Genomic DNA, 25,514 nt, shown 5'->3' with positions numbered 1-25,514 from the left:
TAAATAATCGAGGAAATTTACCAGTGATAACATTCACATTTTCCTAGGACATGTAGAATTTTGGAAAAGCTCATGAACTACTATGAGATTCACAATTTATAATAATTAAACTTGATACTAACTACTGTGATTTAGTTAAATTGTGAATCGAATGTTTCGGCATTGGAAATTTCTATATCGTTCAGTAACATTATATTTGTCACATGACCAAATCACATTTCAAATCATATGTAAGTTCAAAAAAGATAGTTTGGGACCAGAGCAATGGTTAAGAGGGTAGGATGCTTGTCTTGCACACAGCTAACTCAAGTACAACTGTTGGTATCAATATGGTCCCTAAAGCCCACCAGTAATGATCCGTGAGCACAAAGCCAGCTTTATACCCAGAGCAGAACCTTGTGTGGCTCCCCACACATGCTACACATACAAAAACATGTAATAGATGAGTAGAGTTTCATGTAACTGAATAGAGAAAAGTCATATTTAGTTCTAACTTAACTATCTTTTATCCAATTTTTATGTATCAAAAATATCTATAATCGCCTCTCACAGCTATAAACATATTTATTGCTTTCTACTTTTTATGTTTGAAACTATTTTTTCCTCAAATACCTCAGAAAAAAAACCCTCATACTGAAATAGATAACATGAAGAAGCTGCTCAGTAACCCAGTCGATTTTGCTTAAGATACACATGAAATAGGTTTGTAAAGGTTTCATTCTCAAGGCTGGAGAGATAGCATGGCAGGTAAGGCTCAATCCTTGCTCATGAATGACCAGTATTTGATCCTCCACACCACAGTTGGTCCCTATACCACTGCCACAGCGATCTCACAGATCCAGAAGTAAAACTTCAAAACCGATGGGTGTGACCCTAACATCATCCTCCCCAAAAAGTCATTCTCTTCACTCTATTTAAAAATATAGTTTAAAAGTAAAATTGATTTTGGAAACAGGAAAACAAAACAAACACATCTTTTCCTATCCCCTGCCTCGAGCTGCCTGAACCCTTCCCTTTGTACCATTTCTCTGCTCCCAAATTATCATGTTTTACATATATATATATGGCTCCTCTCCAGTCCTTTATTTCAAATGCAATGTTGAATGTTGTGAATCGATTGCTTCTTTCAGTGTAATCATCAGTTTCCTTTCTTTTGCATTGTATGGTAGGGAAGGACATTGAAATTTCTATTTGATATATTGTGCCAACTAATATAAACAAATATTTAATACACGATAAATGAAAATAGATAAAATAACACAAAAATGAGAAAGAAATGTGGAGACAGCTTTAATAAATTGAGCAAATGACTTGCAAACATAATTCTTTGGATTTGATTAATTACCAGGGTGACTCTGCTGGTCCCTAGCTCCTCTGTACCCAAGTATTGCTGCATGACTAGTCTAGGCCCTGAAATATCAGATGCTCATATTCCTCACTAGGAAAGGCTCATAAGCACTGCAAGCTCCAAGTCGCAATGAAATGTGTTAACTATATTTACATATGTTGTACCAATTATTGCTATTTAAACTACTAAAAATGTTTAAAATTTCTCTTAAATTATAATTTAGGTTTTCTGATAGATTGAACACATATTTAACAAAGTTCTTTGGGGTCTTTACTAATTATTGAAGCTTTAGCAAGATTCTAAGAGCTGACAAGATCTTACAACTGGATAAAAGAACCTCATGCTATAAGAATGACTGATGGTAATCTTTCTGCTTATTGTAAAGTAATGAATGCTAGTTTCACTATAGCTTTTTGTCCAAATATTTCCTAATACTAATGACAATTTTGGGAACAGGGCATGGGCAGTGAAATTATTTTGCTGATATTTAATTTATTTCCCTCTATTTCCCTGCTCTAAAAAAGAGTATATGAGATTCTTTTTATAGAACATCTTATTATCAGTGATTCTGTTTCTAACCCAAATAAATGGATATTTAATAAATAAACACAAATAAATAAAAAATGTTCAAGAATATACTTAATTTCTACTCTATAATGAAAAAGTAGAACCAACAAGCCCTCTCATCATTCTTCAAAAGGAGAAAAGGGCATCTTTCATTCTTTGCCCTACTATTTGGTGGTCATACAGGAAGTGAAACAAGAACCTGAAGAATCTACAAATAATATAACTTCTTCCTAGCTGAGACCTTTGCAAAGTTAATTAACCTTTCTGTGCTTAATGTTCCACTTTCTGTACACAGACATCACATATTTTTTCCACTTTCAAAGGATGGTAGTAGGGTTTTAAGAAATTTCATGTATCTAAAGGACATAAAACCTAATCCAAGAAAAGTGGTCATTACTATCTCTTTGACACCATTATCAAATACAACATCCCTACCTCTCTATAAATTGAACCTATTCATTCAATATAGTTTATATTCCTGTGAAGTTTTATAAAATTTCATCTTTTGGATCTAGATATGTGGCTCAGGGAAGGGTGACTGTATTCTATGTGTGATGTCATGAGTTTAATTCCCCTGCACTGTCAAAGGTGAGTTCTGGCATTATAAACATTGCTGGTGCTATAACAAACATGGCCTCTGGCGCACTACAACTAAAGGTGTATCCCCTCCTTATAATTACAAAATCAGCAAGGAAGAAAACAAGGAGAAATGTTTCTGAGGATCCGATAAAATATATTAATTTGTTGTACATGATGGCATTTTTTAGATATTTTTTGCTCTTTTTTAGAATAATATTCATTTAAATTTGGTAGTATTGAGTTTTTTTTTTATAAAAATTCTTATTTTGACCAAAGTAGATTACAAATCATTCACAGTAGTATTTTAGGTACATAGTGACATTGAATCAGGGGCATTCCCACCACCAATGTTGTCCTCCCTCCACCCTGTATCTCACCCCATAATCCTCCCCCCCAAATAACAGTACGTACTTCTGCTTTTGTTTCTCTTTAACCAACAACACACCAGACAGCAGAGTGCCAGCCACGAAAACACTGAGCACAAGGTAATAGCCAGGATGACTGTTGTCTTCTCCGTTTTAATGACAGGGGAGACAGCAAAAGGCTTGGATTTAACAGTAAAATTAGCCTCTGTTAAACAAAAAATAAAACACCAATAACAATACATTAAAAAGATGACAATATAGTAAAATATAGTGGAAAAGATATTCCTGCAACAAGAGAATGTAATTAGATGTATGAGTATTGATTATACAAAATACTAAAATAAATAAATCAATAACAAATTCCAGATTTATATTTATGAAAAGTGGCAAGATTCAGAGAATAAATATCATTTTTAATTCTCTGTACTGCTACAGGGAAGTTCATCTAATTCTCCTGTATTCTCACCCCCATCTTCTCCACTGAACTGTTTGTAGCATCACATAACATTCAACTACTTAGAATTAAAAGTCTTGGTTACAGAATATAAGGTAACTACTTGTCTGAGATATGTATCCTATTCAATACGATATATAACATTGGATACCATTGCTAAAATAATTTATAATTCATAAGATATTTTTAATCTTGTAAACTTGGAGTAGAATAATAAAAAAGTAGATAGATGGGATAAAATGGACAACTTATTGGTTGAATAGTGCTTCATTCCAATAATTAATATCAAACTGGTGCCTGTTTTAATGGTAGACGTTTTGGTTCCTACCTGTTGTTATTTTAAGGCAAGATATGGAAAACTAAAAAAAAAAAGACTTGCCTGTGCACGCTGAAACTTTTACAATAGTGCTTATAGTTTATAATCATGCAAAACTGGAAACAAGTATTCCTAAACAGGGTAATTAATAAACCACATGTGTTCTATCCAGACAATAGGTTACTATGAAATCAAGAAGATAGTGAGAAATAAATAAAATATTTAAAAAGAGAGAAATGGAAGTCAGAGAGAGCAATGAGGCTGAATACTTAAATAATTCTCTATAACAACAATACTCTTAGAGGATAATTTATAACAATGAGGTTAAATAATAAAAAAATTATACAAGAGAAAGACATTCATTCCTATAGTATATATATATATATTATCACGTATTCTACATATATGATACTGCAGAAAAGATGAGGAAAATGTCAGAGGAGGAAATTGTCAATGGTTAGTGAGTTTAATGGTAGTGGAAGAATTTATGTGACAGAAGAAAATCAGAAAGAGAATTTTTGATGAAATGGAAACTATCCTGATATAATCTATTATATGAGTCTCTACGTGTACTTAAATTAATTTAAAGACATATTCAAAATATAAAATTTATTTTATACTTCTTTTGAAATATTAAGTTAGTCTATTATTTGGAGGGGCGATGCATGCTCATTATTTCACTTGTGATTATAGTTTCATAGAAATGAACATTTATAAAAACATCCTGTGTTCAAAGCAGTACAGCATTCAGGATGCCTGTCTTGCATGTGGCAAGTATTTTTATCCCAATAACCTATATGTTTCCTTTGCACTACCAGAAGCACTTCCTGAGTACAGAGCTAGGAGTTTCCCTGAGCATCATGTATGACCCCAAAACAAACAAACAAAAATAACAACATATACAAACAAACTCAATTATATCAAATGTCACCCTTTATATTTGTATATTTAATTATAGGTAAATTAAGTTCCATAAAATTTTTTATTTTTTTAAAATATTATATTATAACTAGCAAGTATTTTTGAACTGGTTCATTCAGAACAAGTAAGCAATGCCTATAACCTCTGTTTTCATCTGAATAAGCCATACAAAACCAGTTTTTATTTTCTCAAGCCAAGGAAATAGGATGTTTTTTCTTTGCTTTGATTTCCCTGGGATGACCCTAACTTTTAGATTGAAAGTCACAGTTAGATCTTCAGTCTGTTCACTTCAGAGCATTTGGTTCCAAATCTACTATAATAAAATTAGATAGAAATCGCTCTCATGTGTGTCCATCTTATTCTTGAGCCACATTTGGCTTGTTTGTTGTCAATTAGTTGCTTTCTATGGGTTTCTGAATTAACTAAATCTAACCCAGAGAAAGGAAAATAGACTTCACTGGTAATTCATGAATGTAAAACCCAAATTCTTCATTCTCTTATCTATTCACCAATGACTTCTCAGTGATTGCTTACTTTGTTAAGTGGCTAAGTTACTGCTCTCATTCTTAGACTATTTACAAGCTATTAAATAAGACATATAAGAATATGTTGGTAATACAAATTAGAGCATGCCACAAACCATCAGCATAAGGTAAATAAACTGATTTGGAAATTAATTTTCCCTTGATATGACTGAGAAGGGGAATCCTAAAGAATTAAAAAAACTAAAGTTCAGGACTGATGCTCACAAGCTTTTTAGATGATATTTAATATGGCACAAAATGAGTCCAAAAAACCTTAACCCTATGAAAAGCAATGAGGAGAATATTTTGAACTGAGAAGTGCAGAGAGAGCTATGTGAGATTCAAAAGATAAAGAAAGCCATAGAGGTGTTTACAACACAAATAGTAACAGAAGGTGGAATCAGGAGGACTAATTTATAAGTCTGGCACAGCCATCTGGATCTAAGAGTGGAACTTCCAAATATTTTTAGCAGAACATTTTTAATGAAACCTTAGACATAATTTCAATATACTTATTCATAAACACATTTATTTGTGCCAATGACATGCCAGGCTTTTCTATGCCCCAAGGACTTAAGTATGCACAAGAACTCATGTCCCCTTTCAGAAATAAGGTTTTGAAAGGGGCAAAAGCAAACAAGCAGTGGACAAATAAGCAGATACACAGACACTGATGTAAGTAGCGACAAGTACTATGAAGACAAAAGTGAGATCAGAAGACATAAAGATTGGACTTGGGAGCATACTTGAGAATGCTGTTGTAGACTGGCTGAAAAAAATAATATATGAAGATATTATATTTGAAAAGACATCTAAGAAAACTGATGAGTGAGCCAAGTGACTTTCTGAAGAAAAAAAAAATTCTTAGCCAAGACATGACAACTCAGAGTTTCTCTAAGTTAGGTGCTGGAAACATCCCTGCAAATCTCATTCTCACTCAAATAACCCTTGAGAATATTATAAGAACATAAGACTCCAAAATTATTTGAAAACCACTGCCTAGATCATGGATATGATCATGTATTTGCAGACAATGAATAATACAAGATTCTCTTGAGAATGTATCAAAAAGTTCAGATGTGGAGAAATGAATGAGATTAGTAAATCAACCAGAGTTAAAAAGATTTCATGCATATTGGGTTGAACCAACTCAGCTTTTCAATTTCCTGATACCAATATTACTTAAAATAGGTGAGAAATGATGTATTCCTTTAAATATTTATTTATCTTTCTCAAAAAGTAGGTGTTCAGCTTGATTCATAACAGAATGAAACAGAAACCACACTTTGAATCAATGGCGAATGTATAAATAATGCTTTTACAAAATGACTCAAGAACTCATGATTAATATACCTGGAGACAAGGAAGAGAAGGAAACACTCTGAAACTGTATATTGTTGATCAAGAGAATTTCTAGAAGTCAGAGGAATAAAGGTTTTCCAATGCTTCTTTTCTTTACCCCTCTTTGGGAGAGGGTGGTGTTTAGGCCACACACCGAAGTGCATAGGGCTTTCTCCAGGTTCTGTACTCAGCGATCATTTCAGAGGGATTATGGGGACTATTTGGGGTGCCATACTTAGGATTATACCTAGGTTAGCTACAGTCAAAATAAGCCCTCAGTTTGCTATACTATGTTTCCAGCTCCATCAATGTTCCATTTTTTATGATTTCTCATCTGTTATATATAGAACTTAAAATAAACTAACAAACTACTAAATATAAACACTAATACTTGTTTAAAATGGTAAATTTTATTAATATATTTCTGTTTATATCATATTTTAATGTGTTATTTAGTTTTTAAAATTCATTTTAAAATGTATCTTTCTTCTAAGATACATGTGTTAATTATCAGACAGATTTTTTCTGATCTAAATTAAATGTAATGTTAGTACTTTTAGAATACTTTTAGATACTGCACTCTTAGATCACTAGAATTTTGTCATGAGTACAATTTTTAAATCATTTTTCTAATAGATAAATATCAAAAATCCATTGTTAAATGAAAAAGACAAGGTCAAAATTGCATTCTCTACACTCTATTGCAAGAGGAAACTTAAATTTGAATTACAATTTTTATGAAGGTTTTACTTTTCATAAAAATGGGATTTATAAGAAGGGTTTATTTACCCTTATGGAAATGGGAGAGTCGTGTTATAAATTGCTTAGGATTTTTAACATATTACCAATACAAATTTATTGAATAACTATATAACTATCTACTAATAATGCAAACATTTCAAGAAAACTTTAGAGGGGGGAATATTTTGTTTGAATTTTTTTTTCATATTTCGGTCCAGTATGAACTAGATCATAGAAAACTATCAACACATTTTACTTCTACTGTGAAAGTAAGAGGATTTAAATGAACATAATAAAAGTTAACTTAATGTGAAAAGAAAGCAATAGATGAGGGAAAGAAAACTGAAAGATAAGATACCAATAGCAGTGAAGAAATAAAATGTTGGAACTGTGCTTTGCATATGGAAGCCCTGGTTTCTATTTTTGGCAAGATCTACTGACAACAATAAAGAATTAGAACCTAACACTTCTGAGTGTGGATAACCCCTGCAAAAAGAAAAGCTGGAATTTAGGCCTTAATATTCCTGGGTGTGGCCCAGAGGGAAACAAAACAAAGAAAAACAGCAAACACAATCATATAATTTTAACCCATATTTCTTTCTGATTAATATCAAAACATATATCAATGAATGTCATAGAAAGCATTTTTTTTGGGAGGGGAATCACACCTAGATGTGCTTGGAGCTTAGTCCTAGCTCTGTGCTCAGTGATTACTCCTGACTATCTCCAAGGGCTATCTGGCATCTGTGGATAGAACCCAGGTTGTCATGTGCAAGGTAAGTACTTGACCCACTATATATCTCTCAGGACTCAGAAAACAATTCTAAAGAACATTGAAAAAAATTAACAATCATATAAAAATATAAATTTGTTTATATCTATCAGATGCTTTATTGTTAAAAACATTATTAATATTGAGTTAATATAGTTTACAATAAAATCATGATTAAGTTTTTGATGTTTAGTTAATGTAATCTGCCTCCAGAGACTCAATTTCTATGTGTGTTCAATCTTGCTTCCCATGTCTTAGTGGCATAAACAAGTAAATATTTTTGCTAAAGTATAATAATTTCTTATCCATGATAGTAGCTATTCCAATTATAAAGGAGAAGGAGTTTGTGAAAAAGAAAGACAGAAACAGGTAATAAAAACACACTGTGCTGAAATTACCTGGAGGGGAAGTGACAGTAAAAATAAAGTGCCAATTTGACCCAGAGATCAAAACTGCCAAACCGGAGAAGCTCACATAACCATCTTGAGTTTCTGCCTGAGTACACCCTACAAAACACAAAACGTAGATGTCAGTTACCTACTCAAGAGCTCCTTTTTCTAATTTTCACTGACAAGAGACAACTGTACAACAAAAGAAAAAAATTAACTAAAGATTTTACTAAGTCAAATACATCAAGCTTCATTTAGACAGGCCTTAGATGCAGATAATCCAATACAGAATATTAGAATAATAATAGTAGCTGACATAAATTGAAAACCAGAAACTAGTATAAGTATAGATTTTTGGGGTTTTGTTTTGTTTTGGGGCCACACCCGGTGATGCTCAGGGATTACTCCTGGCTATCTGCTCAAAAATCGCTCCTGGCTTGGGGAACCATATGGGACCCTGAGAGATGGAACCGCAGTCTATCCTAGGCTAGCGCCAGCAAGGCAAACACCCTAATGCTCCATGCCACCGTTCTGGCCCCTACTATAAGTATAGTTTTAAAACAACCTATAATATATGCTATTAAATGTGGATTAAAGATTCAGACATAGTTCATAAAAGTATAACTTACTCAGAACTGGGGTTAGAGCCCAAATTGTCCCAAAGTCAATGCTTCATCAATGTTATACAGCCCATTTCTTCATTAAATATCTCATATATTTCATCTTTCTAGATTCTCAGTTGCTAGCCCATGCCTCTGTTTTATGAAAACAATTGCTTATGTGCTTACAAATTTACATCAGTAGATAAATTCTGTAGCAATGAATCAATTTATGACTGATTTGAATTTGTAGTTTGGGCTGCTTGGACTAGGATTTTTTTTGCACAAAATGAAAAAGAACAAAGCTTACATAGTTTATTAGTACTTCATTCATTAACTCAAGATAACTTTCTGATTTTGATACCCTCAAAATCCTTTCTAATATATGCTGTTATATTTTACTCTGGAAATGCCATTATGACTGGTTATGAAGGGCAATTAGTTATAAGAAAGAATTTTAAGCTTTATAAATTTTTGAGATATTTAGAACTTATAGGTATTATAAAGATATAATATGCTCATTGTGAAACATTTTTCAATTCAATTGCTTAATCCCTTTATGTGGCAAGTCTTTCCTCGTCAATTTTGCACTACTCACTAAAACTTCCTTTTTGAGAAACATCTTTCCTTCATCTCGTCAGAGTTACAAAATAAATAAAATGCCCAGAAAAAAAGAAATAAATAAGCCAAGACTCAAATAAATGATAGGCGCCCAAGAAAAATGCAGTTTATACTCTTTAAAACCTATATGCATCAAAATCATGGCCAATAAACTCTTGCAAACAATGAACCGCAGAGTACAGATGTTCAACATGAAATCGTTTGCTGCAGTTTTTCCTTTGACAAACGTCCTTATTGTTCCCATCTTTGGAGGAATACAAAGCAGCATTTAATCGAAATGTGTCCGTCGAGCACAGTGAGTGAGTCTTGTAGAACAGCCGCCAAACTGCCTCATGTAAAGTGCTTTAGCTCCAAATGGGTTTGCTTTTGCGTTAAATACCAGCTTGCCTCAGAGATCTCGACAAAGATTCCCACACATATATATATGAAATTCTCAGATTTGAGACATATGTGTTCAAAAGCAGAGGCAGTTGCTGCTAAGTACAGTATATTACTCCAGGGTTCATCATATCCTTGCAATAGCAATTGTAAAATATACAAATGCTATTTATTGACAGGCTCCCTAAACAAGCTGGTAGAAAGAATGTACTGGAACTTGGGCTGACAGGGGCACTTTAGCTTGAAGCAAGATGGAAATTGATTCTAAAACTACCAGAGATGTTGTCTGAGTGTTTCTTCAGGGTATATGGTTTCTAAAACACATTTTATCCAAATTATCCCCACCACTATTCCTTTCATCTTTATCAACACATATTAACAAACTGTTACATTATTACTATTGATGTTTTATTTAAGAAACATTTGAACCTATCTCACACGTACTATCTGCAACAAAAAATTGGAAGGATCTTTAAATAATTGTCTTAGGTTATATAGATCTAAATTTTAGTCAAATATGGCATCTTCTTATTGAGGTGGATATACAGAAACAAAAACACATGGAGTTAAACTGCATGAGGAAAAAATTTAGACTAGACATATATGTGAATTATATATAGCTATTTTGCACTTAATCAAGAAATATTTAGAATAAGTTATATAATCTGTGTCCATTTATTTTGTCTATATTCTTTCTGAAGTTAATGAGAAGTATTTCATGATGACTTCAAGAGATACTTTCAACCATACAAATCAGGGTGTTTTGGTATACATGGGGCAAACTAAAAAGCAGAAAGCTACAGAAGATATTTTTTCCTGGTACATATATAAATTGTGTGCTGAAAAATGGTTCAAGTGACAGAGAACATATTTTGTATGTGTGAGTGCCTAGATTTTGTACCTGGAACTATATGAGCTTCAAGCCTGTGCTTAAAGAGCTGTGTTACAGCTCAAACTGCTACCATCAGGACAATGATAACCAAGAAAAATCAAAGAAAAAAGATAAATAGAAGAAAACTTTAGTCCATTCCCCAGAGTCTCTGATTCAATTTCCCAAACTGGTAACCATAATGGGTCCCTGTCAATCATTTTGTTTGCTTTTGGTAGGATAATATAGCAAAAAGATTTTTGCCTTACTTTGCATAATCAAAATACATTGGTGATAGTATCCTTAGAATAACTAATGAAAAATGATGGTTTGGATTAGTAGGGCAACTATTAGAAGTAGGACAATGTAAGGTATGCAATATACAAAGTATATTGATATATGAAATAAAGTAAGATATATGAACAAAACTATACTCATAAATAATTAAAAGAACGAATTAATAATGTGTGTATTCTACCACACAATTTTCTCCCCCCAAAAATGAGTTAGGCACAGAACATAAAGTAGATACAGGGTATGGGGAAACTATTGCTATAGACTAAATCTACATTCTCTTTCAAAATTTGTATTTATATTAGTTTGTAACCTAATATCCAATGCTATTTGAAGGTGGTGTCACAGGGGCCAGTGATAGCAAGTATGGAGCCTGGCTTGCAAGCAGCTGGCATGGGTTCATTGCTTAGCACCTCGTTGGTTTTCTTGAGCCTCATAGCAGTGCTCCCTGAGCATGAGCCAGAAAAAGACCTGAGCACTTTGGGGTTTGACATACAAAAAAAAAAAACAAACAAAAAGGTTTCCAGTCACAGATAAATTCCATTGAGGAATAAGAATGACAATTCAAATAGGAAATTTAAAATGACATTATACAAATCAACACATCATAATGCCATTTTGACATATAATTTTCATATTAGTTAACTGCGTAACTTTTCTTAGTTACCTTTCATTATAGGCTAACTTTAATTGTCTTACCTTTTCCTGCAAGTTTATGCAAGGAGTATTTTAGATTATTTTCTTAAGGTTTGTATTCAAAGAGTTTTAGACTTTGTTTTAAAAAGTTTAAATTGTAGTTAATGCAATCTGGTGACTAAATTACCAGTAAGAACAAAAATGTGAGTCAGCAATATGAATATTGCTTATGCTATAATGAACAAATTCACAATATGAAAATAAAAGACCGTAAAATATGAAAAATATCATTTACTGTATGTCTATCCTCTGATATCTGGTTGTGACTTTACTTCCTCCCTTCATTCTCTGTCAACAAAACTCCCTTTTTTCTACTTGTTTCTATTTTTTAAAAAAATGCTCTTTAAGAAATTGTCTGTAGATCATATTTATACTTTATGTTTTGAGGTATAAAACCAGAATGTTGGGATTATTTTCTCAGGAAATGTTATGAATTTCAACATTTTCCATATTTTTTAAAAATTGTACTTTCTGCAACATTTTTATTTTGCCAAACAAAAATTAACCAATCAATGTTCAAATTATCCATTGGAATTTATTTTTTTTTGTTTTTTGTTTTTTGGAGTCATACCCAGCAGCTCTCAGGGATTACTCCTGGTCTTGCCTTTAGAAGTTGCTCCTGGTAGGCTCAAGGGATCATATGGGATGCCAGGAATAGAACCACTATCCATCCTGGGTTGGCTATGTGTAAGGCAAATGCCCTACCCTGCCCTATCACTCCAGCCCCAATCTTGGAATTTCTGAGGTCTAACTTGTGGCAATAGTTAAGTAGGGATTCATGTTTTGACTTTAAGTAGGTTCTATTCCAAAGGAATTTCATATTTTTGTATGATAATTAAAATTCCATTAATCTGAAGGTCTGTCTTTACTCTAATATCATGCTATTTTAATGACTGTTGCTTTGTAGTACAATTTAAAGTTGTGGAAAGTGATGCCTCCCGTCTTCTTTTTCCTAAGGGTTGTTCTAGCTATTCGTGAATATTTATTGTTCAAATGAATTTTCAAATGAACTTCTTGAAAGAATGTCATGGGTATTAGGGAAATTGCATTAAATCTGTACAAAGCTTTGGGGATATTGCCATTTTAATGATGTTAATACTCCCAATCCATGAACAGGGTATGTGTCTCTATTTTTTTGTGTCCTCCTTTATTTCTTGAAGCAGTGTTTTGTATTTTCTTTTTATAAGTCCTTCCCCTCTTAGTTAAGTTGACTTCAAGTTTTTTGAGTTTGTGTGGCACTAATGTGAATGGGATTGTTTTTAATGTCAATTTCTTCTCTATCATTATTTGTTTATAAGATGACTATTGATTTTTGAGTGTTAATTTTGTAGTCTGCCAATTTACTATGTAAATATATTGTTTCTAGAAACTTTTTGGTAGTAGTTAGGTTTTCTAAATATAGTACCATGTCAGCTGCAAACAGTGAGAGCTTTACTTCTTCCTGTCCTATCTCGATGCCCTTGATACCTTTTTCTTGCTTAATTGGTATGGTACTATATATAGTTGAATAGGAGTGGTGAGAGGGGGCACCATTTTCTTGTTCCAGATTTTAGAGGAAAGACTTTTAGTTTATCTCCATTGATAATCATATTTTCCATTGGCTTATGGTAGATGACCTTGACTATATTGAGAAAAGTTCCCTCTATTCTCACCTTGTTGAGAGTTATTTTTATGATGAATGGGTATTAAATCTTATCAAATTATTTCTCTGCATCAATTTATATGATTATATGGCTTTTATTTTTTATTTTTTATATGTTATATTATGTTGATATATTTACACATCTTAAACCATCCTGACAAACCTGAAATGAAATCTACTTAGTCATAGTGGTAAATGACCTTCTTAATGAGATGTTGGATCCTATCTGCCAGGATTTTGTTGAGGATCTTTCATCTGTGTTCATCAGGAATATTGGTATGTAGTTTTCTTTCTTTCTTTTTTTTTAGAGCATTTCTGTCTGGTTTTGGTATCAGGGGCAAGAAACACAAAATGGAACAAGGAAACCTCTTCAACAAGTGTTACTGGGACAACTCCTCAGTAACATGCAGAAAAGCTAACTCAGACCTCTATCTAACACAATGCATAAAGGTCAAATCTAAATGGATTAAAGATCTGGGTATCAGACCTGGAAAGATACACTACATAGAGTAACACATAGGTAAAACACTCCAGGACGTTAAGATTAAAGGCATCTTCAAGGAGGAAACAACACTCTCCAAACAAGTGGAAGCAGAAATTAATAGATGGAACTATATTAAGCTGAGAAGCTTTTGAATCTCAAAGGAAATAGTGATAAGGATACAAAGACCACCCACAGAATGAGAGAAACTATTCACCCAATACTCATCAGATAAGATATACAAGGTACTAAAAAATTTAACAAGAAAAAACATCTAATTCCCTCAAAAATGGGGAGAAGAAATGAATAGACACTTCCTCAAACAAGAAATACAAATGGCCAAAAGACACAGGAAAAAATGCTCCACATCACTAATCATCAGGGAGATGCAAATAAAAACAAAAATGAGGTACCATCTCACACCACCAAGACTGGCACACATCACAAAGAAAAAGAACAATCATGCTGGCAGGGATGTGGGGAGAAATGAACTGTCATCCACTGCTAGTGTGAATGCCATCTAGTCCAGTCTTTATTGAAAACAATTTGGAGATTCCTCAAAACAGTGGAAATTGAGCTCCCATATTTTCTAGCTATACTACTCCTATATCCTCAGTACACAAAAACACAACACAGGAATGCCTTCTGCATACAATTGACTGTGAAATTGTTAAGAGTCACACTCCTTTTTTTAATTTGTTTGCTTTTTTTTAAGGCCACACCATTAGGCCACACTCCTGTGGTCTTAGTAATTATTCCTGTGGGAACATATGGGATACCAGGGATCAAATTTGGATCAGTAGCACACTGGCATTTTCTAACCAGCTGTTGTACTATGTAACTGTATCTCCACTAGTTTGTGTTACACTCATTTCAGTTGTGCTACTGAGGGGTTATTGTGATGTTTGAACACTTGCTAATTGAAATTTGCATTCCTGATTGTGGTACTTGCATATTTTTTTTTTGTTAAGGTAATCAAAGGGGTCACAAACAATCACACATTGTAGTTTTGGAGCTCACATACAGTTGATTGCATGGAAGCTAGACATTACTTGAGGCTGAGGGAGCTCAAATAGCATAACTTCCATGAGTACTTTCCATAAGCAGTAACATCAGGGATCAAACTCATGGCCTCATACTTGCAGACATTAATCCATGGTGTCATCTGTCAGCTCTTTATATATATATATATTGTCCTTAATATTTAGAGGGTATAATTTTATTTCACCACAAAAATGACATAACATCTGTGAAATAATCTTTTCTTCAGTTTATGATACTGTACTAAGAATATTTTGTCTCAGGGGTAACGAGATTGGAAAAACTGAGATTGTAGACACAAATATGGATTCCATAGCTTTTCCTTAGTTTGTCTTAAGTATACAGTATGACTTTCCTGCTCCTTCATCATGAAATAAAATAGGGTGAAGTTGATCCTTATTGCTTACTATCAGTCAGATTTCCTTTTCACAAATACAGGCATTGTCGATGCCATGTGGGTTGAAGATGTCTTCTTTATCACTGAAAATATTGTGCAGTATGACTTTGTTATAAATTGCTGATGGTTGTGGCATTCTTTTCTGTGCAGATGTAAAGAGAGTGGTTTCTGAAATGTCACTGATACCTACCTCTTAGCACTGAATCTGATGTCCCTTCCAGAGAAACAGAAATGACCCAAGGTTTTGAGGGGGGTCCCAAAGACTCCACAACATGATTCTGGAAGTATAAGAATATAAAAGAAAAAGTTTTAATCAGAAGAGAACTTTTTGACACTATCTAATTTAGAGAATTGAGAAAGGTTCTTTTATGAAGTACATATCCAGTAGAGATAGGCAAAGGAAATGAAATAATTTATGTTTTATATCACATATTAAGATTATACAAAAATGAACTCACTAAAAGAAAAAAAATGAAAATTACTGCAGATGTTAGGGTAAGACAATTAAGAAAAAGGAAATTAAGTTGAATAGGAGAATGGTGCTATGTCCTGAAAGATAATAAGGAAGATATGGCTATTAGATAAAAACAAAAATAAGTGAATATATCCCAGACTAAATCAAAAATAAGTTTTCTAAATGTGGAATATGATCCCATGATGTTCTTCTATCTTGAGGCATTTTAGGAGTTACATTTATAAAGAGTGAAGAACTAATTTAACATTTTCCCTGTGTGTTTAATAAATATAAAAAAGATAAAATAAGGGGCGGGAGCGTTAGCACAATGGTAGGGCATTTGCCTTGCAAGCGGCTGACCCAGGACAGACCGCCCTTGGTTCAATCCCCAGGGATTGTTCCATATGGTCCCCCAACCCAGGAGTGATTCTAGTGCATAGCCAGGAGTAACCCCTGGGTGTCACTGGGTGTGGCCCAACCCCATCAAAGATAAATTAAAATATAATATAGGATGAAGGATGGAAATTAAAGTTGAGCACATAGCCTCTTGCTGATTTACTTAATATACAAACAAGAACTTAAAATTTTGTCAGAGATCACAGGTTTTAAGATGCTGACTTGGTTCAAACCTCAAATCTTCATATTCTCCCTAAACATCACCACGAGAGAACCCATTCCTGCCCCCAAAGACATTGGCAGGAGTAGCCAGAGCAACATTGGGTGTGGTCAAAAACCAAAAAATCAGTATAATATCAAAAATATTGGTATTAAGTTTTCCTTCATATGTGTGTATACTTTGATGAGAATAGTGGATTTCATTCTCAAGAATAAATGCGAGATCTATTTAAAAAATTTTCTTGAATGATTTTCTTGAATATTGAGGAAAAGTATCAGAATTATATTTTTATTCCTTCTTTTGGGGGGGATCACACCTGGGGGCATTCAGGGGTTACTCCTGGCTATGCACTCAGAAATCACTCCTGGCTTGGGGGACCATATGGGATGCCAGGGGATTGAACTGCAGTCCATCCTAGGCTAGTGTGCATAAGGCAGATGCCCTAAGGACTACACCACTGCTCTTGATCTTATTTCTAGCAGTCATTGAGTTGAAGGAAATCAGGATGTAAGGTGAAAGGTAGTGATAAAGTAGTAACAACCAGCAAGACTAGAGAACATCACACAAAAGAAACACTGCAGATGGATAATGTAGTGATGAAATCTAAATCAGGCATGGATAGCACATGCTACCCTATTCTAAAGAACAATTGTTGTCTCTGAACAAGTTACCTGCTTGTCCAGAAAAATAAGCTGTGGTTGTACTGGGAGTTCTTTTCCAACTTCTCCATCTGAGGGCTGGATTAATACAGAAAGAGCATAGGGCCGAACATATATCAGGTTCTCAGTATGGAAGCTGCTTAAATTTCTGGTACATGTGATAGAAAATAGAATACACATGTAAGATTAAAATATAAATTCAGTGGCTGCTTTACACAATAAACTACTACCAATAAAATGATCTTTTGCTGTTGTTTTCAGAAATATTAATATGATAGTTCTAATATTAGCAAATAATAATGAAGTATTTAGCTTATATATTTGCTTACCCATAATAAGAAAGTATTAGGTGTGTATGAGGGTGGAGGAACAGAACATAAAGTAAAATGTTCTTTTTGTTTAGTTTTGATATCACTCAGTGGTACTCAGGGTTTACTCCTTCTCTGTGCTTAGGGATAACTCCTGGTGGGTCTTGGGACTAAGTTTGGTACCATGGATTGAATTTGGGTCAACTTAAGCTCCCCTACCAGCTATAATATCCCTGTCTAAACTACGATTTCTATTACTGTTTACTAAGAATAATGCAAAAAGGAAATCTATTTTAAGACCAAAATATTTATTTTACTTAGATTTGGATAATTGAGAAAAGTATATATAGTAGGCTAGTAAACCAGGTATCTCAAGAAATACCCTGATAGAAAATTTCCAATTTCGGGGGGCCAGAGAGATAGCATGGAGGTAAGGCGTTTGCCTTTCACGCAAAATGTCATTACTTTGAATCCCGGCTTCCCATATAGTCCCCGAGCATGCCAGGAGTGATTTCTGAGCATAGAGCCAGGAGTAACCCCTGAGCACTGCCAGGTGTGACCCCCCTCCCCCCCCCCCAAAAAAGAAAATTTCCAATTTCTATGGAATAACTATCCCAACTATTGATGATTCCTACATGTTATCTCTGATGCCTGGAAAACTGCCTGAAAGTGAGTTCTAGCACACTTTTGCTGTACAAGAACTAGCTCAATTTTCAAAATGAACTTATACATTCCATATAATGATATTCTTTTTATGCCTGTACAAACTAGGTCTAAGATAGGGAAAATGGATGAGTTAATTTTTATTTTATAAAGTCCCATGGGTATACTTATTCTGAATATTTATTGTGCACCAGACGAAACTATAATATTTCTACATGTAAATACATTGGATCTTTAAGATGAGAAGAACAGGGAAAGGAAAGAAATCAAGAGAGAAAGTAAAGAGAAAAATGTGAAATTATAGGTTTAGGAATCAGGGTTTAGGAAGTCTGAGCATGTTAATAGTATAGGGTGAGGTATCTCTCCCTGTCTCTCTCTCACATACTACATATGCATATATGTACAAACATATATACATTCACACATATATATGATAGAAACAACAACACAGAAAGCAGGTAATCCTAGCTACAAAAACCATATTTTAAAATGTGTTTGACAGGTCAGGCTGTGAGGGTGATGATACCTAGTGTATAGAAGAAAACCTGAGAAGATTGGTGAAGGAAAGTTGACACTGGTGATGAAGATGATGCTAGAAAGTTGTATGTTTACAACTCAATTATTATTAACTTTTTAGAACAGGGTTCAAAATAAAAAATAATTTATATTTTACAGAACAGTATAATGAATATATATAATGAAAATTATATAATTATATTATATATTATATAAATAATATTACAAAGAAATTTAAAACTTTAAAATTATTTAACTTTTATAAAGCACCTTTATCTATAAAGAAAATTAAAGCCCAGAAAGCTTTCAATTACATGCCAAAGCTCCTCCAAAGAACAATTGTGTGATCAGAGTCTAGAATAGTGCACCAAGGAGAAATTTTTTTTTCAATTCTCATAAGTACATTAATTGCTGATGTGTCTGGGAACAGAATAAATATAACATCATATGAATTTATAATTCATATTACTCAAAACATCTTTTATCCAGAGCTTGGGATGATTTTGGCCCACAATGGTCTTATTATTATTTTACTTATTTATTTATTTTTGTTTTTTGGGCCACACCTGGAGGTGCTCAGGGGTTACTCCTGGCTATCTGCTCAGAAATAGCTCCTGGCAGGCACGGGGGACCATATAGGACGCCGGAATTCAAACCAACCACCTTAGGTCCTTGGTAGGCTGCTTGCAAGGCAAACGCCGCTGTGCTATCTCTCTGGCCCTGATGGTCTTATTATTAAACAATAAATATTATAGGTTAATTGCCCATTAAGCCTATTCTATATTTTAATCATGTGGATATATAGAGAGAGGTCAACAGAGATATAAAGGCCATTGAGATCGTACAGGCAATACTAGCACTTGCATTACATGTGGCCACCGCAGGTCCAATCCCAAGCACATGATATGATTCCCCAATTCCTGCTATGAGTGATCCCGGGGTACAAAGCCAGAAATTAGCCCTAAACACAGGCAAGTGTAGTCCCCAAATCAAAAATAAAGAAATAAAGATATAGAAACATCACATTTAGTGTAGTAAGAGGCATCCTATGATAATTTATCCAAAATCAGCCTGTATTATCTCTACCAAAAATGCTTTGACTAAAAACATGAATAAATCGCTGGCAGGGGCTGGAATGGTGGTGCAGCTATAGGGCATTTGCCTTGCAAGCAGCTAATCTAGGATGGACCTCGGTTCCATCTCCGGTGTCAGGGAGCGATTTCTGAGCACATAGCCAGGAGTAACCCCTGAGCGTCACTGGGTGTGGTCGAAACCCACCCCCAAGAAAAAGTAGCTTGCCTTGCTCTTTGTTGAATCCTTAAAAATAAATGATTAAATCATTTTATGTGAGGAAAAAATAACATTTAGAAGCATGGATCTTATGCAGATATGATAATAATTAATCCTAAATAAAGGAAACAGTTGGAGACCAATTTCAGTGACTTGCAAACTAGAAACTTTCTGTAAAAAGCAGTGTTCCTGAGAATCCTGGGAAAGGGGGACAAAAATGGGGTATGAACCTTAAAATTCTCTGCTCGTTAACAAACGGGGCTCTGAGCTCTCTATAATCATTCACAGGAAATTCAGAACACTGAGCTCTATCATCATTCACTAGTTTCTCATTTGGAGTGGATAAAACCTTTTTTGATTTTTTTTTTAACGGAAAAGTTGAGGTCAGATTTTTAAAATTCATGCTATTAATACTTTATGGGTCCCCAGCCATTCGAAAAATCGAGGCTGGTTACCAATTTATCTTTTTTCTCTCACCTAGGCTCTCAGTCCTTTCTGATGCAGAACAGTTGCAACAAATTATATTTGAAAAATCCAAAGACTCCATCAAAGCTACTGACATAAGCACATCACTAGCTAGTGATGAAGGGACTGAGAAGCCAGTGCATCAACCCCCGCTCAAAGACCGATCCCTGACGCACTTTCAAGTTTATTGTGAGCAAACATCTCTTATTAAATGTAAACAGCATCTCACTGGAGGTCAGAGACTTGCTGCTACAGCATATCCCAAGGTAATACCACTTTAAGCTCCACATAAACTCTTAAGCAGTTTCTAACCTAAAACCTGACCGTAGGTGGTACAGTTTTTTACGATATGTTATAATAGTGCAATAAATCTGTTAGCTTAAAATCGAATCTCCGTGGCCTTTTAGAGAAATCATCATTAAATGCAGGGTCCTGTTAATGATGCCATCCAAGTGAAATTGTTTAATCTGCTCAGGGGGTGAAAGGTCACCAAATGAATTTTTTATAATACATCAACTTGACACGCAATAGGGAAAACTGTAATAGATAAAAGCAAAGGAAAAGGGCACTGTCTTCTTCTGATAGGTCAATAGCAGCCAAGAGAGTCACTCATCCACTTTCCTTTCACGATGGGGCTCCTTTTGCATTTAATATGGACACCCAATTAATACCTCAGCACCACAGACAACCTCATTTTAGGTGACTTATAGCAATTTCTCCCCCTTCCCTGAAATGAAAGTGATCACAATACATCATAGCATTGTGCGAATTAACGTTAATTGATTCAAGTTACCAAGCAATGATGGGCCACTTATATAATCTAGGTGTTATTGGGTGCTAGAAGGGATGGAGGGAAGATTAGATTCCAGTGTCCGTTGCTGTGACGACGGAAGTCACCTGATGCCTTGTTAGACAGTTGTAAGGTTCTATTGCTAGCCCCAGTGGGGTCGTCAGTAAACTGGAGTGATGTCCAAACATCATTATATGCTGCTCCGATATTAAAGCAAAGGGATTAGCAACTTATTGCAAGCAACCTGGATTTGTCATTGTGCTGTCGTTATCCAATTTTCAACTGCTAATGTGACTGTAGCCTGCAGGCAAAAGGACCTGCAGCCAAACTTTAAAAAATGGGGGAGGAAAGTTCTCTCTAATCCTCCAGTTTTAACCACTATTTTATAGTTTCCAATAACCGGTCAGGCCTGTGTAAGAATTCCCCTCGAAACCCACCCCGAATGCTTAAATGCAGGTTAAAAGGAAAAGATCAAGAAATGCAGGCAATTTCCAATTCAGAGATCACCAGTATTCATTCCAACTCTTGGTTTTTCAATATGCCAAATCCAAATGCTTACACTGAAGAGTAGGGGATTGTTTCTATTTTTTTCTGCCCAAACCACCAAACAAGTAGACAAAACCTTTTGGTGCAATATGGCTTTATGCAAGTCATTTTCTCTTATATACACTTCTCCTCAGAGCTACTAAGTCAAGTTTCTCTAGAATGTTTGAGTAAACATTTCAGGATATCCCATGTATTTCCAATCACCCTGTTTTGAAAATCATTTAGATAAGGAATAATCTGTATGTGCCATAAAGGCAATAAATGCCAAAAATTTTATGCCCTGAAGAAGAAAGTAAGTTCTCTAGACAAACCAGTTTATCAAACATGTTACCCCTCCTACTATGTAAAAACATTATTCAAAGTATAGTGAGATAAGAAAAATAAATAAAACATGATCCCTGTCCCTCAGGAATAACCTTCTGTAGATTTTATGAAAGAATTTCTTTTCTACTTAGCTTTAGAGTTGACACATACCACTTTCAGTTTATTTCATGGTCCATATTCTCCCTATTAAAACTATCCAGGTGACCTTAGTAACTCACTTTCTAAGAGGGAAGAAATGTTTTATTATTTGTTAATTCTTGTCTGGCATAAAGTATTTAATTCCAAGCAATGTAGTCACTACCACTGTAAGTAATTACAGTATGCATCACATACCTTTGCTCTTAAATCACTAAATGCCTCTGAAAAACCAACACTTCATTTGACCTGACCAAATTCAAGTACAATATTTAATTGATGTACTTACTGTCGTGCTTTAATGTTTATTATTATTTTTTGAGATTCTGGGAATTATTCATTAGTATAGGTATAGGTTGCAGTGTTTCTATAAAACATATGCAGATGAACACACCTGCCAACTATGTAAATTCAGTATCAAAATCCTATTTGGCATTGATACAGTAAAACTGAAAGAATTCATTTCCAGTGGAACTGCACCACAAAAAGAGTTATAAGAAGTCTTCTAGGCATAAGAAAATTGATACTGAATAGATATATGTATTTACACTAAGTAATTACACTGGAAAGGTCCTTGGCAAGGAAATATAAAATACTCCTGTAATTAAAAAATCCTTTAATAATTAAAGCATGGTTATTTATTTAAACAATCCTATTTGGTTTTGGCATCACACATGGCTTTGCTCAGGACTTAATCCTGACTCTGTGCTCAGAAATCTTTCCTGGTGATGCTTTGAAAGCCATATTGGATGCCATAGATAGAAGATGGGTCAACCTCATCGCATATGACCCTACCAGCTGTTCTGTTACTCTGGCCCAAAATCCTAAGTATTTTTAGTTGGTAAATCATTTAACATTGTATTTTATTATAAATTTGGCATGCATATCTTACCTAGGACAATTGTATTGCTAATATACATTTTAAAAATATACATGATATATTTTTGTGCGATGCAAGAGAGTTTTATTGAAGTAAAATTTATTAATAAATACGTGAGTAGAAGAGAAGAAAAGAAATATGTGTTCAAGAGAAAACATGAACTTGAAAGAGCATAGGAAAGAGGCATAGAGACAAAAATGCACAATGCATGGGCTTGGCAAACAAGCCTACATAAAATATTTTAATTTGTGATTTGTTCTAGGGTTCTGTAGCAGTCATAGCCTTACCAGAAAAGCAGCAATCACTCATGGTCTTTCTAAGATATTTACACAGGTATTGATTATCTAGAAATATTAGACCAGCAGAGAAGCCAAGTTGTTTACATTTCACAACTTGTAACACAATAATTATTATACTCTTGGGAATACAATAGCAAGTAAAAGATACAGCCATGTAGTTAAGTAAGATAAAAAAACACTCAAGTTATTTTTTAATAATATTAATGGAGGGGCCTGAGCAATTGCACAGGGGTAGGGTGTTTGCCTTTCACGTGGCTGACCTAGGACAGACCTCGGTTCAATCCCTGGCACCTTGGCATCCCATATGATCCCCCAAAGCCAGGGGCAATTTCTGAGCGCATAGCCAGGAGTAAGCCCTGAGCATCACCAGATGTTGCTTGAAAACTACAACAATAACAAAACAAACAAAATTAAAATGAGATTAATGGATAAGCATATTTAGAATAAATTAAAAGAAATTCTACATTATATTTATTTGTCATTAAGTATATGGATTGCTGAATATTATTTTTAGATAATACTGAGATTTATTTTAATATTTAAATTAAGTAGTTTAAATATTTTGTCTGATAATTAAAATTTAAATGTCTTAATTTTCAAATGATCTCTTGGAATATATTAGCTATTCTGTTAGTGTTTGGAAGAAACTTTAAAATGTAGAATTTCATGAGTCTTTATGATATTTGACTGCAACTTCATCATCTACACAAATAAATCGTGTTATTTATGTGATGTGATTCTATCTTAGAAATATACATACATGTAGTGGAAAATTGTGAATGAAAGAACATTGACTAGAGTATCCTGTTTATTAAAAATATGAAATTTTCAAATAAAAAAATCTACTATAATCTGGGGTCATTTAGATAAATAAAATGATCTCTTATTGCATCACTGCAAAAGTGGACCTAAAAATATCATGTTTGTAATCAAAGTGTTTAAATAAAATATTATTAAAAATAAAAAAATAAATGACAATTTTAATAATATACATAACTTTTCAATAAAAATGTTAATGGTCTACTTTCTGTATTCTTTAGTAAGATTGACTATTATGTGACTTTGTTATTTTTAAATAACCACTGATGCTCAGTGGTTACTCCTGGCTATGCACTCAGAAATCGCTCCTGGCTTGGGGGACCATATGGGACTTCAAGGATAGATTCCAGGTCTGTCCTGGGTCAGCTGCATGCAAGGCAAATGCCCTACCACTGCAGCATTGTTCCAGCCCCAACTAAGAAAACTTTTAAATCACAATGCTTTAAATAATTTAAAATAGTTTTTATTAAAAGTAAATCAAGCCAAAACAGTATATCATACTAGAATTCCAAATAAAAGTCTGAGCATAAATATAATATCTTTGAGAATAACCCTCCCTTTAAAAGGGAAGACTGAATATTTGTATATGTTTGTTACCTCTCCTCCACTGAAATTACTTAAAAAATAAAAATGTTGTAAATCAATGAAGATATGAAAACAAATGAAGCAAAATAACTGCCAAAAGAGATCAACAATGCATTTGAGGATTCAAAATAGGTTACTGAAATTGAGTTTGTACAAGTAGAGAAAATTTAAAGACAGATGGTGATAGAAAAGAATAATATCAATAAAGAAGACAATTCACAATGCATAATTTACTTAAAATGTGGGTGGCACTCTATTTCAGAAAATGGTATTTTCACAAAAACAGGTAGAATTGACCTTTAAGAAATAATGTTCAATGTAGGTTCAATGTTCTTAATGCATACAGCCCCATTAAATTAATAATAATGAACCCTTCAAGAACATCCTTGGTGCTTTTCACTGAATATTCTGTGAACCTACACTCATTTATTTTTTGGAAAGAGTGGGACACACCTGAAATTACACAGGGTTTACTCCTGGCTCTGCATTCAGTGATCACTCTTGGATGGATCAAGACATTATATACGACGCTGGAGATCAAATTTTGTAAGACCTCGCTCTCACTCTACTAACTGGCTCAGTCTACACTCATTTCTGCTAGTTGGTCTGATGATTAGACTCTAGGTCAAATCATTAGTTTGTCAATAACTCTTCAGTGAGTTCATTGGAAGTCCCAACTGATAATAATCAAAGTTGAAAGGAAGACAGTGCTGGCCATAAGCTATACATGGGGCTTGGAGGTTATCAATCTGTGAAATTCTCAGAACCCTGGGAAACTTTGGTATATTTCATTCTACCTCTCAGATTATGGTGTCTTTAATTCAGCAGAGA

The 25,514-nt window shown here is 34.0% G+C and overlaps 1 protein-coding gene across 1 annotated transcript in view; it reads right to left on the bottom strand.

The window, feature by feature from the left end:
• PKHD1 (PKHD1 ciliary IPT domain containing fibrocystin/polyductin) overlaps nucleotides 1–25,514 on the bottom strand; it is a 507,893-nt gene that overhangs the window by 23,616 nt on the left and 458,763 nt on the right. The window contains exons 61-64 of the mRNA XM_049765224.1: nucleotides 17,076–17,211; nucleotides 15,525–15,612; nucleotides 8,327–8,434; nucleotides 2,906–3,064 (exon numbers count right to left, since the gene is read on the bottom strand). Of these exons, the coding sequence (XP_049621181.1) occupies nucleotides 2,906–3,064; nucleotides 8,327–8,434; nucleotides 15,525–15,612; nucleotides 17,076–17,211 (491 nt within the window). The remainder of the gene's footprint in view (nucleotides 1–2,905; nucleotides 3,065–8,326; nucleotides 8,435–15,524; nucleotides 15,613–17,075; nucleotides 17,212–25,514) is intronic.

Source organism: Suncus etruscus, chromosome 18 (assembly GCF_024139225.1).
Source record: "Suncus etruscus isolate mSunEtr1 chromosome 18, mSunEtr1.pri.cur, whole genome shotgun sequence".
NCBI classification, from domain to species: domain Eukaryota; kingdom Metazoa; phylum Chordata; class Mammalia; order Eulipotyphla; family Soricidae; genus Suncus; species Suncus etruscus.
Note: the sequence above shows the minus strand (reverse complement) of the source record. Positions and strands in the feature narration are given on the sequence as shown.